At 35.2% G+C, this 23579-nt stretch overlaps 1 protein-coding gene across 4 annotated transcripts; it reads right to left on the bottom strand.

Annotated features, from left to right (window-relative positions):
• Nucleotides 1-9215: 9215 nt before the first annotated feature.
• LOC120088437 (RING finger protein 10) lies at nt 9216-22234 on the bottom strand. 4 transcript variants are annotated; one of them, XM_039045742.1, is made up of 9 exons: nt 21915-22233; nt 21211-21254; nt 18982-20229; nt 18072-18160; nt 17854-17956; nt 17664-17768; nt 17090-17207; nt 9813-9965; nt 9216-9562 (listed from the first exon to the last, which is right to left on the bottom strand). In XM_039045742.1, exons 1-9 carry the CDS (start codon nt 22099-22101, stop codon nt 9411-9413), a joined length of 2199 nt encoding a protein of 732 aa, XP_038901670.1. In that variant the 5' UTR covers nt 22102-22233; the 3' UTR covers nt 9216-9410. The 4 variants fall into 4 exon arrangements, with proteins under 4 accessions (XP_038901670.1, XP_038901660.1, XP_038901678.1 ...); XM_039045732.1 differs by having other exon boundaries at nt 9789-9965; nt 21915-22230; XM_039045750.1 differs by lacking the exon at nt 9813-9965 and having other exon boundaries at nt 21915-22234.
• Between the last annotated feature and the right edge of the window lie 1345 nt (nt 22235-23579).

The raw sequence follows: 23579 nt of genomic DNA, 5'->3' as shown, positions 1-23579 counted from the left end.
TTATCACTCAAGACATGATCCACTTGTATGTTACCACATACATGCTTAAGTCACATACAGATAACCAGGGATTTTATTTTTATTGGTTTATGGTAGAGAAAATAAAACAAGCAATTGAGCAAAAATACAATATGTGAAATAAATATGATATATTAACAACAGAAGCAATCGTACAAACTATTTACAAACTACAGGACACGAGACTTTAGGGCATCAACCCCAACAGATTTAGGGGTAAGTAGATAGATTGCTCCCTTAAGGGCTGATTCCGGGACTTGAGCAATGTGGCGCCACACCTTCTCTTGGCCCAAGAAGGATTTACTCATAGTAGAACTATGATGTATTGTTCATTATAGGAATCAATGGTATTTAAGGAGTTAAATGTAATTACAGAAGCAAAACGGTAAATTGGCCCAGCTGTACTTACGAGCGATTTGTGAAGGGTCATCATATTGTTGATTGGTTATATCCAATAAACACAGAAATATATCTGTAGCGCGAAAAATGCAGTTGTTGGTCTTTAGTGGAATGTCCGATAGTTAACGAATGGTGGATATCGTAATTAAAGAGTTTAGTCAGTTATTCACATACCATTGGAGCTTCAAGCTATAGGTCTATAAGGTCCCTCTGGTAGTTCAATGGATTCATGTTGAGAATCAGTTTTTGGGTTAGTTTGAATTATTCAAATTAACAAGAGGAAATTTGATTATATATGATATAATTAAATTGTATCAATTATATGAGATATAATTAAATTAATATATTAGATACATTAAATGGAGGAATTATTATCTAACGCTATAAAGGAGAAAAAGAACTATGGTTTATATATTGCATTAGATGTGATATTAAAACTATAAGTTATGAGTATATTATTTATATTTGTAATTAAATCAATTATAGGATAATTGGTTACGGTTTTTTCTCCCATAACCAACTTAGTGGGAAGTTGTGATCAGTTATGGTAACTGATGGTTAAAATGAATATCATTTTCATTTTTACACTATGCGATCATTTCGATACTGTGAATTGAACGATCAAAAGCATAAGCTATACGATAGCTTAAGAGCATACACGATCGTGTAGCAAGCTTTCTACGTAGCAAGTTTTCTATACGATAGTCACTTATTTTATAAACGATCTAGTACACTGTCTATACGATAGACTAAAACTATCTTCCACTTACTCGATCGTCTACACGATCTGAATATTCCTCCTACTCTCTACCAAATCTTACAGAGCCCACAATTCCTAGATTCTCACACCGAGAATACCGAGATAACCTACTGGTGGTGTCTATTTACTGTTCGAGGGACAAGTGTTGTTGGTGCTTGTTCAATGAGATTGCTGAAGCCTGACATTCATGTTTGGTGAGCGAACGTGCAACAAAATTCGAGGGAACGAGAAGAATAGTTCTTCAAGGGTAAGTTCACTTGAACCTTTGTATTTCCCTTTTACAGCATGTTGTAATTTAGAATTTTGCATAACTATTACTGTTTGATTGTAAATGTGTATGTTCTGTCACAATGGGGTTTGGAACGATATTAATTCTACTCATGGGTCTCTTTGTTAAGACTTCCATCAATGACTCTGGCAAGATCCGATTTGTGGAAACCGCTCTTGAAAGATGAGAGGTAACGGGGAAGAAGAATTTTTAGAGAACCCGTTTCTAAAAATCTGGGAGAGTTTTCTTTGGAGAGAAATCTCTACAAAATGACAATAGAGATTATGATGTAGAATATAGAGTGTGAGTTCCATGAGGGCTCCCTAGGGCCCTATTTATAGATCTCTACTGCGTCACTTCTAGTCCTATTAGGAGAATCCATGTGCATATATTTTAAATTAGATATTTAATAGTATCTAATAAAAAATATCTTCCCATTTAATTTCTCATATTAAAAGGTTTAAAATATTTAAATCATATTCAAATATTTATCTTCTGTAGATTTTCTTTAATTTGAATCTTTATTCAAATTAATTAATTAATTATTTAAATCATATTCAAATAAATTAATTCTCTCATTATCTATTTAATTAGAATCTTATTCAAATTAAATAATTTATTGATTTATATGGATCTCATTATTATAAATAATCAATTAATTGAATCATATTCAAATAAATTATTCTTCATATTATAAAGTTATAATTTGAATCTCATCCAAATAAACTATCCAATACAATTAATATTTTTCCTCACAAAATTTGAAATTTTCAAATTTTCTTTCAACATATTTGATCATTGTTAATCTGTGGTAAGCTAACAAGAGAACCTTATGAACTTACAAATTATAAGTTCCAATGATCCAAGATTAATTAATTAAACTATTTAATTTAAATTAACCTTCATTCATTAACTACATGAAAACCACTATAGACCCGTAGTTGAACTCTTAAGCAAGTAGATTATTCACGAGTTGTTCATAATTACAGTTGGGTCAAATGTCCAATTTACCCATATAATTACATCTTTTCTTTAAATACCACTGATTCCTCTAATGACCAATTTGTTTATGGTCCAATAAAAAACTAAGTTCCTCTAGGCTAGTGAAAGGGTGGGACCCCTTGTTCAAAACCCAAAATCAACACTTAAGGGAACTACTCATCTAATTACCCTATGCCAGAATGAGTGAATTTCATCTTCTGAAGTTGTGGTCCTAGCTCCCTATTTAGTCAAACCCCTAAAATGAGTAGGCTTATTAAGTTGACAACTCGAGTCACTCTCACTCGTGCAAATCAAAGGACTGACCTTACAGACAAGAGCTCATAAACCACTCAGGATTAAAATCGAGTCGCATATAATCATCTTATGGAATATTAATCTCATCAATTAACAGATTTGCAAAGAAAGAATAAATATTTCACGTTCTGATCTTGTACAAACTCTTTGTATAGGATACTTCCACTCACATGTCTCTACATGAATAGTCTGAATCAAACTATTTGCACCTATTACAAAGTGGGTTGTATCTATATTGTCACTAGAATAAGACACCTAACCTTATCCATATACTATAGACTTTTAAATTATTTCTTGAGCATGATCCACCCGTATGTCAACTACATATATGTTCCGTTGGGTTGTATATCCTAAAACTTGCAGTTTGTAGTGTTAAACATTTTCTATCATCAATAAAGATGTTATTCAACATTTCTTCAATAAAGTTATTATTAAATTTGTAAATTGCACTTGTAAAGACTAAATCCAATAAACTAAGATCCATGACTATTATATGAAACTTGAACTTTATGTGGAGACATAAAAGTGGACCAGGTTCGAGTAAATAGTCAAAATAATTTATAATATATGAATAAGGTTTGGTGCCTTATTTTGATAACACTACCAGATGCGACCCACTCTGTAGTTGTTACAATTTGTTGTAAGGTGCTATAAACGAAGTGATTCTTATTCGTTCATGTATTTATATGAGGAGTAGGGGCGTTCTATGCAATAAGTTTGCGTAAGATCGGACCAAGAAATAAGTCACTCTTACTTTATAACGTTGTTTACTGTTTAAGACTGACTATTTCGCTTTGATGACCTAGGTAACTCAATCTTAATCCTGAACTAACTATGAACTCCTGTTTATTCAGGATTATCCTTAAATTTGCATAGGTGAGGGTTGGCTCAACAATGCCACTCAATAAGCCTCCAATTTTAGGGTAAGACCGGATAGATAGTTGGGGACATGGTGTGCAAGATGGAATTCATGCCTACCCGATTTAGGGATAGGAGGAAGGTTGTTCTCTTAAGTGTTGAATCCAAGTTTTGAACAAGGGGCCTCACCCTCTCATTAACCCAAGAGGGATCCAGTTTAGTGATTGAATCACAAATCAATTGTTTATTAGAGGGTCAGTGGAACTTAAGGAGCAAGACGTAATTTTGGGGATAAAATAACATTTGACCCAGCCGTTATTACGAACAACCTGTACTGATTGTGGTTAAATCAAGTGGACGCAAATATATCTACAGTGAAGAGAGTGCAACTATCGAGCTATAGTGGTGTGACTCGATAGTTAATGAATATTGATTAATTTGGTCTAAAGAGTTTTAGTCAATTAATCTCAAATCGTTGAAGCTCATGATCTGTAGATCCATAAGGTCCCTCTACTAGCTCGTAAAATATGAACACCTTGAATTAGTAAATTGAGTGAATTTGGAATGACATCAATTTGAAGTTTTTAATTTGAAATGTTCAAATTGAATTTAGGGATTGAATTTGAATAGTTCAAATTCAAATTAGGATTTGTATAATTATATTTGATATGATTAATCAACATCGAAATTAAACAAAATTGAAGAGTTTATAATATTTAAATGTTGATTTAAATATTAGCTAGATGAATAGGATTCATGTTTAAAATTAGGTATGTGATTAATTTAATATTTGATATTAAATTACTATGTTTAATTAATTAGAAATCAAAATTAATTTCATTTTTATTTCAATTTCAATTTCAGAAATTGAAATATTGGTTTTGATTTTAATTAATTTTGAATTAATTAATTAAAGATTGAAAATAGAAATAGGAATTTTGAAACTTGGTAGTGGACTTTTTCACATTTTGGTGAAGTAAAGGTGTTTCTCCTAAATTAACATACCTTGTCCATTAACTTCATGCAATTGAAGTGTTATTGGGGTTGCTTTTCAATGCCTGTATGTAGGAAAAAAATAAAAACCACTTCAATTTCTAAGATTGAGAGTGGGAGGCTATTGGAAAATTGTTTTTGCAGTAGGTATTTTTCTTCCCCTGAAAACCCACTCCAATTCCTTCATGATTTCAACTCAATTGTGAGTTCCACCACTCAAATTCAAGGCTGAGAATAGTAGAGAAGATCTCTTGGTGGTTCACTAAAGATTTGGATATGAAATTACGTGAGCATCTTGGATTTGGAGGAATTCTTCAAAGGTATGTGTTGAAACCCTCTTAATACCCCATGAACATGCTTATTTTGATGTCAAAATTAAGGAATTAGAATGCTTAATGATCATGCTTGCTTCCGCTGCATGTTTCTATAATCCAACATGTTCAAGGCTTTATGCATTAACCTTACATTTTTCTGGTTAATGGATAAATTAATGCAATATACTTCATGTATTTTTGAGATTTTGTGGTTGAACTCTTGTTGTAATTTTCTAATTCAACGACACTTTATCTTGTTATTATTCTTCAATCTCTTTCATATGGGGTTATCTAAAAAATTAGCCATGCTTAATCAATTGATTGTTTTAGATTAATACCTAATACGTAAATGTTAGGAAACTAATCGCCAAGAAGCTAAGGTAAAGTTACGTTGTGAAGTTGATTAGGAATTCCAATCAATAAGCATTCTTCTAACTAATCTAGATGAAATCCAATTTCGAATAATCAATTAGACGATAGAAATTAGTTGTTCGACTTAGCTTGCCCTTAATCCTAGAACTTATTAATTGCATGTTTAGGAGAAGATTCTCATCCTTGCTTATGATTAACATGATTTGAAGGACTTCTACGTAGGATTCTAAATGAGATTGGTTAAGTATTAATTAGAGAATTTGTAACATCCTAGATTTCTCAAGTAATTTTGATTAAATTATCTTGAAATATTTGGACGTTATTTTGATAAATTGGGTCTGAAAGTTTAATTTGGGAGGCAAGATAATAAATTTAAAAGATATTCGTAAAGAATTGGAATCTTAATTCAATTTAAAGAAAAATTGAAATAATTTTCTTGGAGAAAAGTGTGATTTTAAAAAGATTAAGTATTTGGAATGATGTAATTTATCTCAATTATTGGATTGTATGTTCCCTTCAATTTTGGTTTTGGAGCCAAAATTAAGTTAATTGGAGAAGTTAATTGGTTTGAGATTAATTTGATAAAAGATTTGGATTTTTTGGATTAATTTAGATAAAGATTTGAAAACAAAGAAAAGGAAAACAACTATTGGATTATATGTTCCCTTTAATTTTGGTTTTGGAGCCAAAATTAAGTTAATTGGTTTGTAAATTAATTTGATAAGAGATTTGAAATATTTAGATTAATTTTGACAAAGATTTGAAAATAAATAAAAGAAAAAAAAATTGGATTTTGAAAATTAAAAAGAATTTAAAATTTAAGAAGGAAAAATGAAATTGTGGTTTTATATTTTATCCTCTTTAATTTTGGAGTTTGGATTCAAATTGGAGAAGATAATTGATTTAAATTGAGTTGCCAAGAGAAATTTAGATTTAATCTAAATTAATTAGATTATGGAATTTCTAATTTAGTGGGATTGTGATATATGAAAATATGGGTCAATAAATTACCAAGTCCACTTACAAAAAAAAAAAAAAAAAAAAAGTCCATTCAAATCATCTATTTGATTGATATGTTTGACAATTTCCTTTCACCTCCCAAACTCCAGTTCATACTTATCTTTTTTTCCATGATACAAGCTTTTGTCGGCATTAACTTGGAAAAAGCATTTTTTCAAAAAGTCATTTCCATTTAAACACGTTTGATAAAAACTGTTTATAATAAAGCACTAATGTGTTTGGCAACTCTTTCTCGAAAGTGTTTTTACATATAAGTCTGTCTGGTTTGTTATATGCTAAAAGTGTTTTTATTAATGCCAAATTACTATAAATAACGACTTTAAAATACTATAGATTTATAATTTAAAATAATGGTCATCGGAGTTGGTGGAGGTGGCCACCGTCGAAGGTCACTAAAGTTGGTCATTGATGGTGGTGATCAGATGTAGCCAGGAGTGACCATTGTTGAAAGCCGCTGGAGTTGGGCTCTAGAGGTGGTAGTTGGAGTGGTGGTGAGAACTGAGTGCACTATTGGTGGACATGGATATAAAATATTGATGGCATACAAATTTGGTCCTCTAAACACTAAGTTGAGTTCATATCTCAACTCCTAGCAACCCATATCCTCACCCCAAACCCCCGCTTTTTTTTTCCTCCTTCAGGATCATTGATAAATATCACAAAGTGCATGATTTTGGTAAATATTTTGTTACTTTACTTTAGCAAAAAGTAGAATTTTGCATGTTATTTAAACACTTAAAAGGACTAGATTTGATAAAATGAACGAGTACATGTCTTTAAACCATCTAATGTTAGTATTTACTATTTTAAAATGATTTAGCATGTGTTTACGAAGATTTTTAACTTTTTTGCATGAAAGTAATATGATGAGCCTGCATCTCCTGAAACAATGCACCTGCATTGAAAAACCCTAATTTTTCAGATCGTGCACAATCGTTTGTGGTTGTTTCTTTTTAATTCATAGTTGTTTCTCAATATCGTTATTGACGGAAGAGCTTCCCGAGCATAATTTTCGACCTCCTTTCAACTATCTTGACCTATATAAAGGAGTGAAAGCCTCCTTCTTCATCATCTATGAAAATCCATCAATCCTTGGAAAAATTCACACCAATTGCATTCAACATGCCCTCAAGAACAAGAGTTCCTCTAAAGGACCTTAGTCTAGGTCATCCTACCCCACGAGAGCGCGTGTAAAAAGAGGATTCACCCTTGAAAGAGGTGGGATCCGACCTACTAAGTTTTAGAAAGTGAGATTTCACTACATAGAATCTTCTTATTGTATTTCTCCAGAATTCATTTAGTACTTTCTTTGCAATTCTTTTCTTTATTTTATATTTTGAGAATTTGCGTGTAACTCATGGCTTTTGAATTATGAAATTCATTCATTCATTTCTAGTCATAGTCTAGATTTCTAAGGGGTCATATACTATAAACCTTATCCACATACTATAGACCCTTTAGGTTTTAGGTTTTTACTTGAACATGATCTATCTGCATGTCAACTACATATTGTTCAAATCTCCTGAAATAGCCTCAAACTTTTACTATAATGGATAATTCATTATTGCATATTTAATAATTAGATTAAATAATGCATTAAATAATTAATTAACTATGAGGCCTTAGAGCACAAAATCCAACAAAAGTATGTTACATTTTCAAGAAGGAAAAACAAAAAGGTGACGTTTAGGAATGGAAAAAATATGTGTTAGTAATCGAGTGTTAACAAATTAAATTCAAAATTTGTGTAGTATATACTTATTTAATAAAAATTTGTTATGTTCTTAAGTATTTGATTTTAGTATTAAGAATTTTAATGTAGTTGGAAATTAAAATATAGCAAAAAAAAAAAAAAAAAAACCTAAGACAAAATCGATTTCATTTAGAAGAACTACACTAGATACTTTAATTCAACTCAACTCAACTCTATACTTCAAAATGCAAACTTTCTAACTCAACTCAACTCAACTCAGCACCATAACACACAAACATTGCAACTCAACTTTACACCCCAAATACAAATGTGATCCAACTTCCCAGATAATATTTACCAACTTAACTCATCGCAACAAACGCCCCCTTGATCTTTAAACATGGAATTGTACTAATTCACCATTTTTGCTAGTAGGGGTGATCATCGATCGGTTGGTGGACCAAAAAAACCAACCAAAAAAGTGTGTTAAAGTCGATGGTCAGTCGGTTCGGTCGATCAATTTATGTCCGATTTTTTTAAAGCATAGTCAAGGAGTGAATTAAAAGGAAAGATAAATTGATGAAGTGTTATTGTTAGGTTAACATAATTTGTAACTTTTTAAAATCTAAGGCCCCTGTTTAATATTCATTTTGTTTTTTGTTTTTGTTTTTAAAAATTAAATCTATGGGCATTACTTCTATCCCAAATTTCTTCTTTTGTTATCTATTTTCTACCAATGGTTTAAAAAACCAAGTCAAAATTTGAAAACTAAAAAAAAATAACTTTTGAGAAGTTTTTGTTTTTAGATTTAGCTAAGAATTCAACCATTATATTTAACAATAATACAAATTATTGTAAGAAATAGAGATGAAATAGACTTAATTTTCAAAAAACCCAAAACCAAATAGTTACGAGATATAGATTAATCATTTTTGTATGAAAAAATTAAATAAGTTATTTAGTGGATTTGAAAATTAGGCAACATAAAAAAAATATAATAAATCAATATTAAAGTAATAGGCTTGAACTTAGATCAGTAGTAGTGAGTTTACTTTTATACTTACTAAAAAATTAAAAATTAATAATATATCATTTGGTCAGTTTTCCAAATTTTTTTGTAAGAAAACCAACCGATCAACCTTGATTCGATCCATTTTGATTGATTGGATCAATTTTCGATGCGCTCTATGCACATCCCTATTTGCTAGTGGAAAAGAAAGGATAGATTTAACGATAACAAACCATTTTATTTAGCCTTCTGATGTACACAGCTATTAATCTATCTTCTAATCACAAACTACCACAAGCAAATCCTATGATTTTAGTCAGAAGTCCTGATAATGCAAATGGACATAGTGCTTTGTACATCTGAAATTGGAAATTCTATTATTATTACAATCGACAGATTCACTATCATATTCAATAGCGCCGACCACCTGCCGTGGATAACAGAACTCGACTTGGTTTCTTCCCCTTCTTTCCCGCTTCATTTGCCTTTGGAGATTCCATACTTCCTCCAGACTTCGCCCTCGTTATTACATTCGCAAACGATGGAGTTGCATTCTGTACGTCTGTAATGAACACACAAGCATGGTTTAGAAAGAGCCCAAGGATGAAAATTCCCACATTCACAATTATCAGCCTTGGTGCAAAGAAATTAAAATGACTTTCTAAGTGATTAAAAACAATTTCTTAAGCTTCAAAATATTTTTTAAGCACTTTCAAAAATCATTCCAAACAGAAACAGATACTATAATCAATAATGAACAAGAACAAAAAGGCATTTAGATAAAGTACCAGTGCTGGCACCAGATAAATTACTTTTCACTTCATTAATGTGCACAGAATCAGTTTCCTCAATTCTCAAGGATGGAGAGTCATGTGCGGCAGCGAAACCAAGTCTCGTAACGCTTGAGAACAGTTGCCTCCCTCCGACAGGAGGGCTGGATGATGTCACGGGAGAATTTCCTAAAGCTAGAGATAAAATTATTCACAGAAATTAATACCAATAAACTGTGTAACCAAATACATACTATTACTAAAATATCCATGGACTGAATAACCTATCATCTCAAACCAAGCTCTTCAGGACCAGCGAGAAAAGTAAACTTTCTTTCTACTACAACCAACGTAGGCATGGAATTTGAACCTCCGACCACAGGAGTATATGTCGAGCTAAATTTTTTTTGGCAAATAAATACTGATGCAAAATTATTTGAACTAAATCCAATTATCAAAATACCCAAAATTAAACATCAGTATAGTACAATGGGTTTTGATACTGTGGTCGTACTCCACGGATATCAAAATTTAACCTCAACGGGATAAAGTAGCTATAGAGGTAGAACGCAGAATTACATACACACACGCATACATATTTGGAAGAGAGATTGCATTAAAAACAACCACCAGAAACCACAACAGCATAGCAGTCCTCATTTAAAGCAGAGACAAGCCACCCAGGAAATTCAGAGAACCAAAGAAAAAAAAAAAAAAAACCCATAATCTTCCAAGAGAAAGGATTCTTCTGAACAAAAAGATCTCCCAATCCAGGTGCAGCCCGAGCAAGACAGTGAGCTTATTTGGAACCTATTCCAGGTATATTCCTTATACCTTTCTTCATTCACAACATTTTTCAAATCCTAAACAAAATTCACAAACTATGAAATGTAGTTTATGTTATTGCTATTGTTTGAATATGGCTAAAATTTCGATAACCCTAAAAAGCATATTACTATTGTTTGAATATGGCTAAAATTCCATTAACCCTAAAAAGCATATACTTTTTTGAGGAAACGCAAGCAAAATAATGATTAAAATTCGTTAGTTAAAACTGCTCAATTTTAGTCTCTCGTGTCTATATAAAGAACCAAGTATTTTTACTAAGTCTATATTTACAACAAAATTCACCTTTCCCCATTGCTAACGGTTGAAAATAGGGTTATTAACCTAGGGGCATTTATGTAATTGTGTAAGACCCCTAGGGTTTCCTACTGTCTATTTATACAGTGTGTCCCTAAGTATTCAGTGTATCAGATTTAAAACAAAATAAGAAAAGTCTTTATATCGTGGTTTTTCTCCCCGTACTAGGATTTCCACGTAACCTTATTGTTCTTCTCTTCTCTATTCTTTATTTTTTAACATGGTATCAGAGCACAATGACAAAACCCTAACCATTATGGAAGAGAACCAACCCTAATCTTCTTCTGCTGATGGATCTTCGAGTTTTGACATGAAAACGGTGATACAAGCAGCTGTAAAAGAATGTTTTTAGGATGCCCTACCGGAGTTAATTTCTACTGTCCAGTTGCAATCATCGGAAAAGTCGCCATCAGTGGGAACCATCACATCAGATTTCGCCGATCGGGTCTCTCCACGCAGAAACGAGCCGAGGCCGTGAAGAACAGCCGACCTACGATCGGAGCCATCACGATCAGGGCAGATTCGACAGCCTCGGACGCGAAGAGCAGGCTGACCGCGAAGAACAGATGACCTTCGATCGAAGCCATCACGATCAGGGCAGAATCAATCGGGAGCATCGGACGCAAGAAGCAGGTTTATCGGTTCGATCTGAACAGGGTTGGTACCGGTCTAGAGCAAACCGGGTTGAACCAGGGCAGATCGGAGATGGGCAGACCCAGACCCGCATTTTTTTATTTCCGCTCCAAACCGAGGGTCTTTTGCTCAACCCGATGGTTCTTCCGCAGCCCGAGTTTTTGCACCATTGTCTCACAATCCTACTTCCTTCACAGCCCGACCCGAGTTCTTCCTTCACAGCCCGACCCGATGGTCCTTCCATGTTCAACAGCCGAGGTCTTGACCAGCCCGAGCGACCAGCACCTGTTCCAACCACTTGTAGTTCAACTCGTTACCCAGACGATGTGAGGCAACGGTTGGCTTACCTACAACAACAGATTTCTGATTTGGATACAATGTTCGGTCCAAATCCTCAACCAGTTTATTCAGAAAATCCAGTAAACTCATTACCTATTGTGCCTAATGTTTCCTACTTATCTGGTTCGATGGGTAATTCTGCAGGATTTATCGTAGGGGAAAAATTAAATGGCCAGAACTATTTTTCCTGGTCCCAATCAATCCGGATGGCCTTGGAAGGGCGTCACAAGTTTGGATATTTGACAGGGGAAATTCCAAAGCCGACCCCAGGTGATCCACAAGAACGAATTTGGTAAGGGGAAGATTCGTTGTTACGGTCTGTTTTGGTGAATAGTATGGAACCCCAGATAGGAAGACCACTACTATATGCTGCAACAGCCAAGGATATCTGGGAGACAGCGCAAGATCTATACTCTAAAAGACAGAATGCCTCTCGGTTATATACACTCAACAAACAGGTCCATGAATGCAAACAAGGGTCCATGGATGTTACTTCTTATTTTAACAAACTACTAATGCTGTGGCAGAGAGATTGTCTGGAATTGTCCCCAGGATGGGGCCCAATATTTGAAGATTGAGGAAGCAGATCGTGTTTATGTGTTTTTGGCTGAATTAAACCCAAAGTTTAATGGTGTCCGTGATCAAATATTGGGCCAGCGCCCGACTCCTTCACTTAGAGAAGTCTGTTCTGAAATACGGCTGGAAGAGGATCGGTCGTGTGCTATGAATAATACCATTCCTACTACTGATGCAGCCGCCTTCGTCGCCAAGCCGTCCGGTACTGATGGTGATAAAAAACCTCCACCTGTTTGTGAACATTGTAAGAAGTTGTGGTATACAAAGGACCAATGTTGGAAATTACACAGGAAGCCCCACAATAGCAGGCGACGACAGTCTCATGACATATCTAATACTAGTCATGCCCTGGTAAGTGACTCAGTAGATGAACCAACTCAGAAGCAATCTTCTGGTAACAGTAAACATAGCTCGAGTACGGTTGGGGTGAGTGCAATTGCACAGTCAGGTAATTTCCCTTCTTTTGACTTGATTAGTATAAATGGTAAAAAACCATGGATTGTGGATTCAGGGGCTACTGATCACCTTACAAGTTCTTCAGAGTTATTTATGTCATATAATCCAAGTGCTGGTAATGAGCGTATTCGAATTGCAGACGGGTCTTTTGCCCTTGTTGCAGGAAAAGACAATATCTCTCCGTTTAATGGTTTAATCCTACATAATACCTAACATGTGCTTAAAATATCGTATAATTTGTTATCTGTCAGTAAAATAACAAGAGATTAGAAGTGTAAGGCGATTTTCTCACCAGATTCCGTTTTGTTTCAGGATCTAAAATCGGGGATGACGATTGGCACTACCTGACACAATAGGGGACTATACTTCCTTTCTGACGAAGCTTCCTCTAGGAATGATCACCAATCTGGGTTTATGTCTTTAAATTTCTCTGTTTTTGAACATGATGTTATGTTATGGCATTTTCGCTTAGGACATCCGAATTTTCAATATATGAAGTATTTATTTCCTCATTTATTTCGTAATGCTCGTACTTATTCTTTTAATTGTGATGTGTGTATTCGTGCCAAGCAACATCGGGTTTCTTTTCCTTCTCAGCCTTACAAACCCTCGAGTCCGTTTTCTCTTGTTCATAGTGATGTATGGGGTCCCTCACCGATTACTACTTCCACTGGTAAACGGTGGTTTGTCACATTTATAGATGATCACACCCGTCTCATCTGGATTTTCCTTCTTACTGATAAATCTGAAGTGTCCTCTGTTTTCCAACAGTTTTACACAACTGTCGAAACTCAATTTCAAACAAAGATTGGGATTTTAAGAAGTGATAACGGGCGAGAATTTTTTAATGCCTCCTTCGGAGAGTTTCTTGTTTCTAAAGGTATTGTTCACCAGAGCTCGTGTGCTTACACTCCACAACAAAATGGAGTAGCTGAGCGTAAAAATCGGCATCTGGTTGAAGTAGCCCGGTCTCTTATGTTATCCGCCACTCTTCCGTCATACCTCTGGGGAGATGCAGTTCTCACTGCTGCTCACCTCATTAATCGGATGTCATCTCGTATTCTTAATCTTCATACCCCTTTAGAATTGTTTAAAGAGTATTTTCCTACTACTCGATTGATTTCTGATGTTTCTCTTCGGATTTTTGGTTGTGTTGCTTTTGTTCACTCCCATAGTCCAAACCGCACGAAATTTACTCCTCGTGCTCAGAAGTGTGTCTTTGTTGGATATCCACTCCATCAACGTGGATATAAATGCTATCACCCGTCATCTCGAAAATATTATGTCTCCATGGATGTCACCTTTCTTCAGGATCAGTCGTTTTTCCTTATTAGTCATCTTCAGGAGGAGAACATAAATGAAGAGACTAACTGGTCACCTTATGCTATTCCTTTAGAGTCAGCATCCATTCAAACCTTGTCTAACCCTAGTCCTGAGCATGATAATCTGGTCCTTCCTACCAATCAAGTTCCTTGGAAAACTTACTACAGGAAGAATCTCAGGAAGGAAGCAGTGTCGCCTGTTAAACCAGAACTGCCGGTTCCAGTGCAGGAGTCGGACTCGCCATCAGGTCTAGGTACGTATATTCCTAATGATGATATATGTATGGAGACTGATGAAGGCAGGCAAGACAAGGGGAAAGGAAGTAGTAATACTAATAGAAGGGGAAGCTGCAGAGGATGAAATGATCCTTGCTAGTGATGATGTGGAAGATACTACTGAAGTTTCTGATACACAGATAGTCAATCGTGGTGAGGAGCCTGGAAAGGTGAAAGAACGTGATGCATCACTTGATCTTCCTATAGCCCTGAGGAAAGGTACTCATTCATGTACTAAATACCCTATGCGTAGTTACATGACGTATAGTAATCTAGCATCCGAGTTCAAGGCATTTACTACTAGCTTGGACACTGAGGTGGTTCCAGATAACATAAGTGTTGCAATGAAAAAACCAGAATGGCGATCTGCTATTATGGAAGAAATAAGAGCTCTAAAAAAGAATAGAACCTGGGAACCGGTGACTTTGCCTGAAGAGCACAAGACAGTTGGATGTAAATGGGTGTTTACTATAAAGTACAAGTCAGATGGGACGATTGACCGGTACAAGACTAGACTCATTGCAAGAGGCTTTAGTCAAACATATGGAGTAGATTATTCTGAGACTTTTTCACCTATGGCTAAGCTTAACACGATCCGAGTACTTTTGTCAGTTGTTGTGAATAAAGATTGGCCTCTACACCAACTTGATGTTAAAAATGCGTTTTTGAATGGGGAACTTGAGGAGGAAGTCTATATGAGTCCCTCTCGAACGAGAGTCAATTAAAAAATAAGGTGCGGATTGAAACAGTCTCCAAGGGCCTGGTTTGACAGGTTCACAACGTTTGTGAAAGCATAGGGGTATGTTCAAGGGCATTCCAATCACACTCTTTTTATAAAAAGATCAACATTAGGGAAGATGGTTGTTCTTATTGTCTACGTTGATGACATTGTTTTATATGGGGATGATAATGTAGAGGTCACGAGACTAAAAACAGAGATGGCTAGAGAGTTTGAAATTAAAGACTTTGGGAAGCTAAGATACTTTCTGGGAATGGAAGTGGCTCGCTCAAAAGAGGATATATCAGTTTCTCAATGAAAATATATTTTGGACTTGCTGAAAGAAACAGGTATGACTGGGTATAAACCTGTTGACACACCAGTAGAATACAATGCGAAACTCGGTGATAAGAATGATAGAATTCCTGTTAATAAAGAAAGTTATCAGCGGTTAGTTGGGAAGTTGATATACTTGTCTCACACAAGACCAAATATTTCTTATGCAGTAAGTGCTGTGAGTCAGTTTATGCAAGCTCCTTGTGAAGATCATATGATAGCAGTTGAACGTATTCTTCGGTATCTGAAAAGAACTCCTGGTAAAGGCCTAATGTTCAGGAAAACCGATAAACAATCTGTTGAAGCTTACACTGATTCTGATTGAGCAGGGTCTGTTGTTGATAGAAAATCTATGTTTGGGTATTGTACGTTTGTCTGGGGAAATCTAGTCACCTGGAGAAGTAAAAAACAAGGAGTTGTTGCTAGAATTAGTGCTGAGGCTGAGTATCGGGCCATGAGTCTAGGAATTTGTGAAGAAATCTGGTTGAAGAAAGTATTATCAGATCTCCAACAAGATAATGAACTTCCAATGAAATTGTTTTGTGATAATAAAGCTGCCATCAATATTGCAAACAATCCAGTTCAACATAACAGAACTAAACACGTAGAGATAGACAGACACTACATTAAGGAGAGGTTGGACAGTGGAAACATATGCATCCTTTAATATCCTTCAAACCAACAAGTTGCTGATTTCTTACAAAAGGGTTACTGAGACAAAATTTTAATTATTGTGTAAGCAAGTTGGGCCTTGTCGATATCTATGCTCCAACTTGAGGGGAATGTTGAAAATAGGGTTATTAACCTAGGGGCATTTATGTAATTGTGTAAGACAGCGGATTGAGATTACTAATGACGGATGGAGGTTGAGTCTCGAGCATGTTCGTTTATTCTTTGACTGCTCCCCCCCAAAAAAAAGAGAGACTTGTTCTTGCTCCAATACAATAGGGGTCTATCAGTGCAAGTCAGCTGAACACCGTGAGTTCGCTAAGTTTGAAAAGTCCAAAGAGCGCAGACTAGCCACGGAGCCTAAGCTTTCTATAACTCAAGAAAAAGAANAAGTTTGAAAAGTCCAAAGAGCGCAGACTAGCCACGGAGCCTAAGCTTTCTATAACTCAAGAAAAAGAAAGATTCTCTAGACAAAAACCTCCCCAAGCGTGCTCTCCATGACGACTGGGAGCACGAAGAGAATTCCCAACATGGGAGAGGTGAGGTTTGGATTGCAGCTAGCTAGGGAGGTTTTTGTCCATATGTACCGTAATCGTCCTCTTTGCCTGCAAGACAATTTGGTTTTGACTAATGAATTCCTAGAGTTTCCTACTGTCTATTTATACAGTGTCCCTATGTATTCAGTGTATCAGATTTAAAACAGAATAAGAAAAGTCTTTATATCGTGATTTTTCTCCCTATACTAGGGTTTCCACGTAACCTTGTTGTTCTTCTCTTCTCTATTCTTTATTTTTTAACACTAACATTCAAGCAGACAAATAAAGGCAATGTGACAGCAGGGTAAATATTACCTTCAAAGTCATCCAAAGAAAGGTTTGGAGTATTGTGATAATATGAACTTCCTGAACTGGCCATCATTGACAAAGAACACATTGAAGAAGCTTCTTCTTTGATCTTCTCCCTTTGTATCTTATAATAAGAAAAATTCATGATTACCGAAGAACGATATATATAAAACCAACTTCATAACACAATACTGAAGTAATAAAATGTTAGCTTGAGATTTCATTAGTGCCATTAATCTAGAATGGGGTACGGAATATACTTCTCTCTCCTTTAGATCACAAGTACTAACAGAGCTATATTATTATGACTTAATAACCACAACTTCACACAGTCCAGCAACAGTGACTTGAAAAGGAAACAAGCACTTACGTACATGGGAATTAGGAATATATGTTAGAGAATCGATAAGATTATATTAGGAATATTATAATGACCTAATTGTAATTCCTTAGTAGTTTTTAAGATGGGGTGGTTATAAACACGGGATTAGGAAGTTGAGAGGGTAGGCATAGTCTTGCAAAATCAGCCAAGAGTTGATTGTGGGAGAGAAATAGCCCTTGGGCTAAGTTCACAAAATACCTTTTTTGCAAGTTGTTTCCTCTGCTTCTCACGCTTCTTTATCTCATCCATGAAGGGAATCATCGAGACCGAAGGCAATAGGTTGGTCAAATCAATTTCGCAGAGCTGAAAAGTTTTAGGGGGAAAATATCAGAAACAATAAGTTTTTAGTCCATAAAAATTGTTCAAGAAAAATGAAGAATGAGCAAACCTGAAATGAAGTTGTTAAGGAAAAATGACTTAAATAACGATAACGCCTCCTTGTGGCCTCCGTTTGTGTCACCGTTTCGAATTCTAAAATCTTTCCACTTATTCTACACATAGGGGAACAATTATGAGATAATATAAATAAACTAATGAAACCTAAGGGTTCCAATCCCTTGCTTCCAAAATGCAAGAAACATATAATTTGTCCTAGTATATACAAACCTGAGTGGCAGCCTATTGTAACTCCCATAATGTTGTAAAAGACACTTCATGTTTAATGGATGGAGAATGATATGCTGGCCATCGATAGCCTAAAATAAACAGATGCAGATAAGGAAAAATGCATGTAAAGATTAATAAATGGTCCATAAGAAACAACCAGTTTAAAGGAAAACTTGCTTCAGTTAATTTATTAATCAAAAGTCAGAAAGCATCGATACAAGTGTTGGCAATGGGGCCGGGGCAGGGTGGGGGGGTGTCCCCCATCCCCGGCCCCGTGGGGGAAATTCTCCCCCATCCCCGCCCCCGCCATTTGAAGGCGGGGACGGGGGCGGGGATTCCCCATCGGGGAAACAGGGTCCCCGTGGGGCCCCATTCCCTGTTTTCCCGCGGGGAATCCCCTACTAGTTCCCCGTGGGGATTCCCCATTTTTTAAAATTAAATTTTGATTTTATTTAAATTTTTTAAGTTTGGGCTTGGCTTCTTGGGCTTAAAGTTAGAATTGGAATATTTAATATTGAGCTCCAATCCAACACTATATATTAAAACATATATATAAATAAATTATTTTATATATTATAAAATATATTTATAAAAATATAAATATATCAAATCGGGGTCGGGACGGGGATACTGTCCCCGTCCCCCCCGAAAATTTTCCCCAGTTTGAACCCATCCCCGGTCAAACCGGGGATTCCCCGCCCCCATTGGGGACGGTCCCCGGCGGAGAATTTTGTCGACCCTACTATACAAATAGGGAATCTCAATCCAAGGAAAATAATTAAATAAAAATAAATTAAAAAGTAAAACAGATGTGCCCGCATTTCTTTGCCATAGCTAATAAGTTATAACATATCAAGTAAAGTACAAAATGCTAACTGATGTTCAGATGCAAGATGATAACAATTCTCACCTGGTAAAAATTGTACGAGTCCTTGTCCTTTGCATCTCCAATTTCATTCGAGTTTTGTTGGAGTTCTAAAGATTCATCCATAGTCCCAGTCTGACCCACAGGAGTAGAATAATCCAACTTATCTTGAACTATATTCCCCAAAAACTTGCAACCTTCATAAATATCAACGGAAGAAGCATCGTGTCTGGAAGTGCATGCTCCAGAACCAGCCTTGCTAATACTATCAGTTGGCAGGGGCACATGGGATCCCATCTGACAGTCATTATGCTTAAAACAAGTCTGATGTTCATTCCAATACTTCTTCCTCTGCTCCAGTTGTTCCAATGCAGCGCAAACATATGGAAGCTTTTCGAGGTCATCTACTTTCCCTGCTTCTGCTTTTGCTAACCAGGCATCGAGATCAGATATTGCTTTCCGCACTGAGAGGTCCACATCAGATGTAAATATAAATTTTGAAAAAGAATCACAGACTTGATCATTGTCACTTGACCTTATATCATCCTCTTGTTTATCCTTGCATGATATGGCAAATGATTTTTTTTGGCGAGTTAAAAGCATAAAATCTATAGTATCACCAACAGAATATTGCTTCAAAAGCTCAATATGGACGGTGTATAAATCCTTGGGAGACAACATCACAAAACATAAAGGGCATTTCTTCCAGCAGTCACCTTTATGATCCTCCTTGCCCATTAATAGGTACCTCAAAATGCACGGGAAACAATAAATATGTCCACATGAAGTAATTTGAGGACAGAGTGGATGCTCCAGACAAATAGGACATTGGACCAGTGATGGTGTAGAATACCTTACACATACGATATCCTCCCAATGCAGCATTTTATCAGGATCCATATATTCATCTGTATGATAACCTGAATCTAATACCACAAATTTGTAATTAGCCTGGAGAAAGAGATCCTTGTTATAGGGCTTTATCCTCTGTGGCCTTCTTGGAGGAGGAGCTCTAGCTCGAGCACGAGGACGAGAAATGGGATCATATTGAAAATTAAGCAAATGGTTGCCATTTGCAATTTGGGCTTTTCTTCCAGCTGAGCGTTTATTATTGCCATAAGAGTTTGCAGACGTAGCACTCTGCTGATCATGAGAAGAAATTACAGTAGATGACATTCTACTCCCCGGCAGGACTGATCCACCCTCTTGTCCACCGGGTTGACACTGCAAATGGGTACCAGTGTTTTGCCGAGCTGGCATCTTCAAATCATTTAGAGTCTCTGATTCACTTACCTATATATCAAAGTAGACATGAATCAAGATTGTATGCTTCATTTTCATTTATTAGTCCACAAGAAACAATGATTTAAGTTAACAGCATTCAGAAATCGGCATGTTCTTTCAATTAACCGACTGTCTAATCTAATGAACGAAAAAACTCACCAATTATTGTCATATATACGTTATTCGATGGAAGTGTTAGATAACTAAAATCATGTAGATGTGATATTCTCTCAAAGAACAAGGTAAAAAGAAGAATTATTTTATGAGGAAAAAAATCCATTATGAATATCTGTTTTAATACAAAATTTAAAAGGAGCGTGAAGGACAAACTTTTGATATCCCTCCAGACCCCTTACAACTTAATATATCCTATATAATATTCTTTCCTAATTTAACCACCAATTGTAATATTTATTTAAAGGAAATAGAATTTTTTGTATTCTTTATATTAATATTTTTAATGCCAAAAGATTAGTCTGTTCCATTAAGTCTAAGAAAACAGACATAACACATGTAAAAAAAAACTAATTCATTGGTAACTTTTTTAATCGAAACTTTTTTTAGTGAATAACAAAATTTTCATTCACAAAAAATGAAAGAATTAGGGACATATAAAAAAGGGAGAACCCACAAACGGGAGGAAACCTATAAAAATGGCCTCCAATCTAACAAAATAAGATCAAAAGAATAATTACGGAAAGACTTAGTAATAGACACCCAAATAGACATGTTGAAGCAGATACAAGGCCAAACCAATAGCTCAGCTTTAGGTCCAGTTATTATTTATGTACTACAAAAACCAATCGGTTCTATTTAGATTTGAACAATCAAAATGATTTATCATTTCTTGTGATATAAGGGAAAAAAACACCTAACACAATTTGTTAATATGTGCACCACATAACTTATAATTTAATTACATAGTTGATCATTAAACCAATCCACTTAACACGCTAAATTACTAATGAGTAACTAATATTTTTAATATACCTTCTTGGAAGATTCAGCGGCATTTGCAGGTTGGGATGATGGGCCTGCATAAAAAATAAAAATAAATAAATAATGAAGCAAAGATAACTATTTTTTGTAAATCATATTAGAAAAATATAAATACACACCAGTCTTAAAAGTAATATCACATGAGAAATGATCTGATTTCATGATCAACGGTGGTATAAAAAGGCCACCATTTCCATTATAAGTCGCTTAAAAGCTAGAATCAGAATACACGACTAAAAAGATAATATCTCGAATCCATTCTACTTCTTTATTGCCTAGTTAATACAGAAAACTCAAATTGTGTAATCCAACTAAACGTGATCCAAGTGCCCAAACTTCAGCACAGTGAAATGTAGAACGAACAACACAACACCCTAGAGCACTGTGACCACGGAGACAAGGTATAGTGATTAAAGCGTCATCAACAACCAAATTGAATAGTCCTTCTAACATCTTAGCTTTGAGTAAACTAAATTCTACGCACGTGCTCGTCCATTAAACTCTTATCGAAACACAATCTGACTGGGAATTGCACTTTTACGGTGATAAATTCACTATCCAGGATCAAGGGAGAACAAATAGAGAATCCGGTGGATTACAGAACAGAGGAATATAGTAGCATTCTAGACAGGTATAAAAAAAATCAAAAAGTGCATAAATGGAGTGGCAGGGAGTTGTGGGATACAAAAACGAACCTGAAACGTTGGTGGAATCGGGGAGAGGAGAATCGGGATCGGAGATCCGTAGGGATGGAAAAGAATGCGTGGGAGGGGAGAAGGAGAAAAGAGGGTCGGGTCCATGGTGGGAATTAGGGTTTAGAGAGGAAGCAGAGGAAGAAGACGTTGAATTGGAACCCTGGATTTGGGAAGGCAGGATGGACATGAAAATCTCGGAAGGAACAAGAGGGGAGTTCGTCGTTAGCGTTCAGCTACGGGTCACCATTCTCCAATTTTAATTCTATTCCCCCTTTTTATTATTTCAACCGCCTTTCCTTTTCCACCCTCACCCAACCTTCTCTTCATTATTTCCTTTCCATGTCATTTGAGCCCTAAATTCCCACATTTCTGATGGGTTAACCAGAAAGATGAGGAATAATCAATAATTACATTATTATTTGAAAAAATTACAAATGGAGGAGTAGTTTTGAATTATAACAAAATGCATGGATCACGTACGTCAAACTTTTAGAAATCCTAAAATATCTTTATCGTCTCTTTTAATTACAGTGTAATTAATTTGACATATATATTAATGAACGGTAATTAATTCAACTATATATTTCAACAGACTTTCAACATCAACTAACTTGATTATTTCAAGCAGATAATCATCCTTAAATATCGCAATTTTAGTAGTTGTTATGAATTTATGTACCAAATTTAATACTTATTTTGAATTTTCAAATCTTCTACAACAACTAATTTTAAAATCTTCATTTAAAATTTAAATTATCATATTATATTAATTATCCTAACTAAGATTTATTGTTTTTATTATACCTTCTATTAAACTTAATCCAGATTCACAGTTTTAAAATACTTTTGAATTTTATATTTATTATCCTTTTATTTCAAACATAAAATATTAGAATACAACACGTAGTCCTAGCTTTATTCATCCTCTCGATGTTTTCTTCTTATGGCTGTTAAACGATTAAGAGTTTTGTTCAATGGTAAGTAAGATGAAAATAACTACTATCATGACTTTCGATTTATAGAAGTTTATGTTGCTTCAAACACATCTTTTAAACATCTTGTCCATCTAATCCAATTTAAGGCTTTTCCAACTTCTAAATGTATTATTTCTTGGTTAACAATGTATCGAGATGGTTGTAGAAATTCTAATGTGATTAGAATCGTGGGAGACAAAGATGTGAAATCCTAATGTGATTAGAATCGTGGGAGACAAAGATGTGAAATCCTAATGTGATTAGAATTGTGGGAGACAAATATGTGAAATCCTAATGTGATTAGAATCGTGGAAGACAATTGACGACAAGTCTACAGGATGAAAGACTCGGCTTATCGGCCACGACCAATAGTTCAAGTCGTAGAGTGTCCTTTCCAAAATGATTCCTATCGAGCCATTGTGAAAAGATAAACGAAGCATATAGATGGTGTTGGTATTAGCCTGTTTGTCTTGGGGGTCTTATATCCACCTTGACTCATTCGATCAAGGAATGATGTACCATCCTCGAATATTGTTTGTTTCTCTTCTATTCATCAGATCTCCACAATTGACATCAACACCACATCACAATTGGTTAGTAATTTCAATTGACGATTTTTAATTGGGATTTTCTCACACTCTAATCTAAATTGGTTTCTTTCTTCATGATTGCAATTATTTAGATAAAGTTT

The sequence above is a fragment of the Benincasa hispida genome, chromosome 1, assembly GCF_009727055.1.
Source record: "Benincasa hispida cultivar B227 chromosome 1, ASM972705v1, whole genome shotgun sequence".
Taxonomy (NCBI): Eukaryota; Viridiplantae; Streptophyta; class Magnoliopsida; order Cucurbitales; family Cucurbitaceae; genus Benincasa; species Benincasa hispida.
The sequence above is the reverse complement of the archived record's forward strand: the minus strand, read 5'-3'. Positions and strand labels throughout refer to the sequence as shown.

Bases quoted from the DNA above. Each gene is read 5' to 3' on its own strand.
- LOC120088437 (XM_039045732.1), bottom strand. From the start codon at position 22,101: ATGTCCATCCTGCCTTCCCAAATCCAGGGTTCCAATTCAACGTCTTCT. The intron at 20,230-21,210 runs GTATATTAAAAA...TTTGATATATAG, and splicing joins CCGCTGAATCTTCCAAGAAG to GTAAGTGAATCAGAGACTCT. The intron at 17,208-17,663 runs GTATTTTGTGAA...TCTTATTATAAG, and splicing joins GGAAACAACTTGCAAAAAAG to ATACAAAGGGAGAAGATCAA.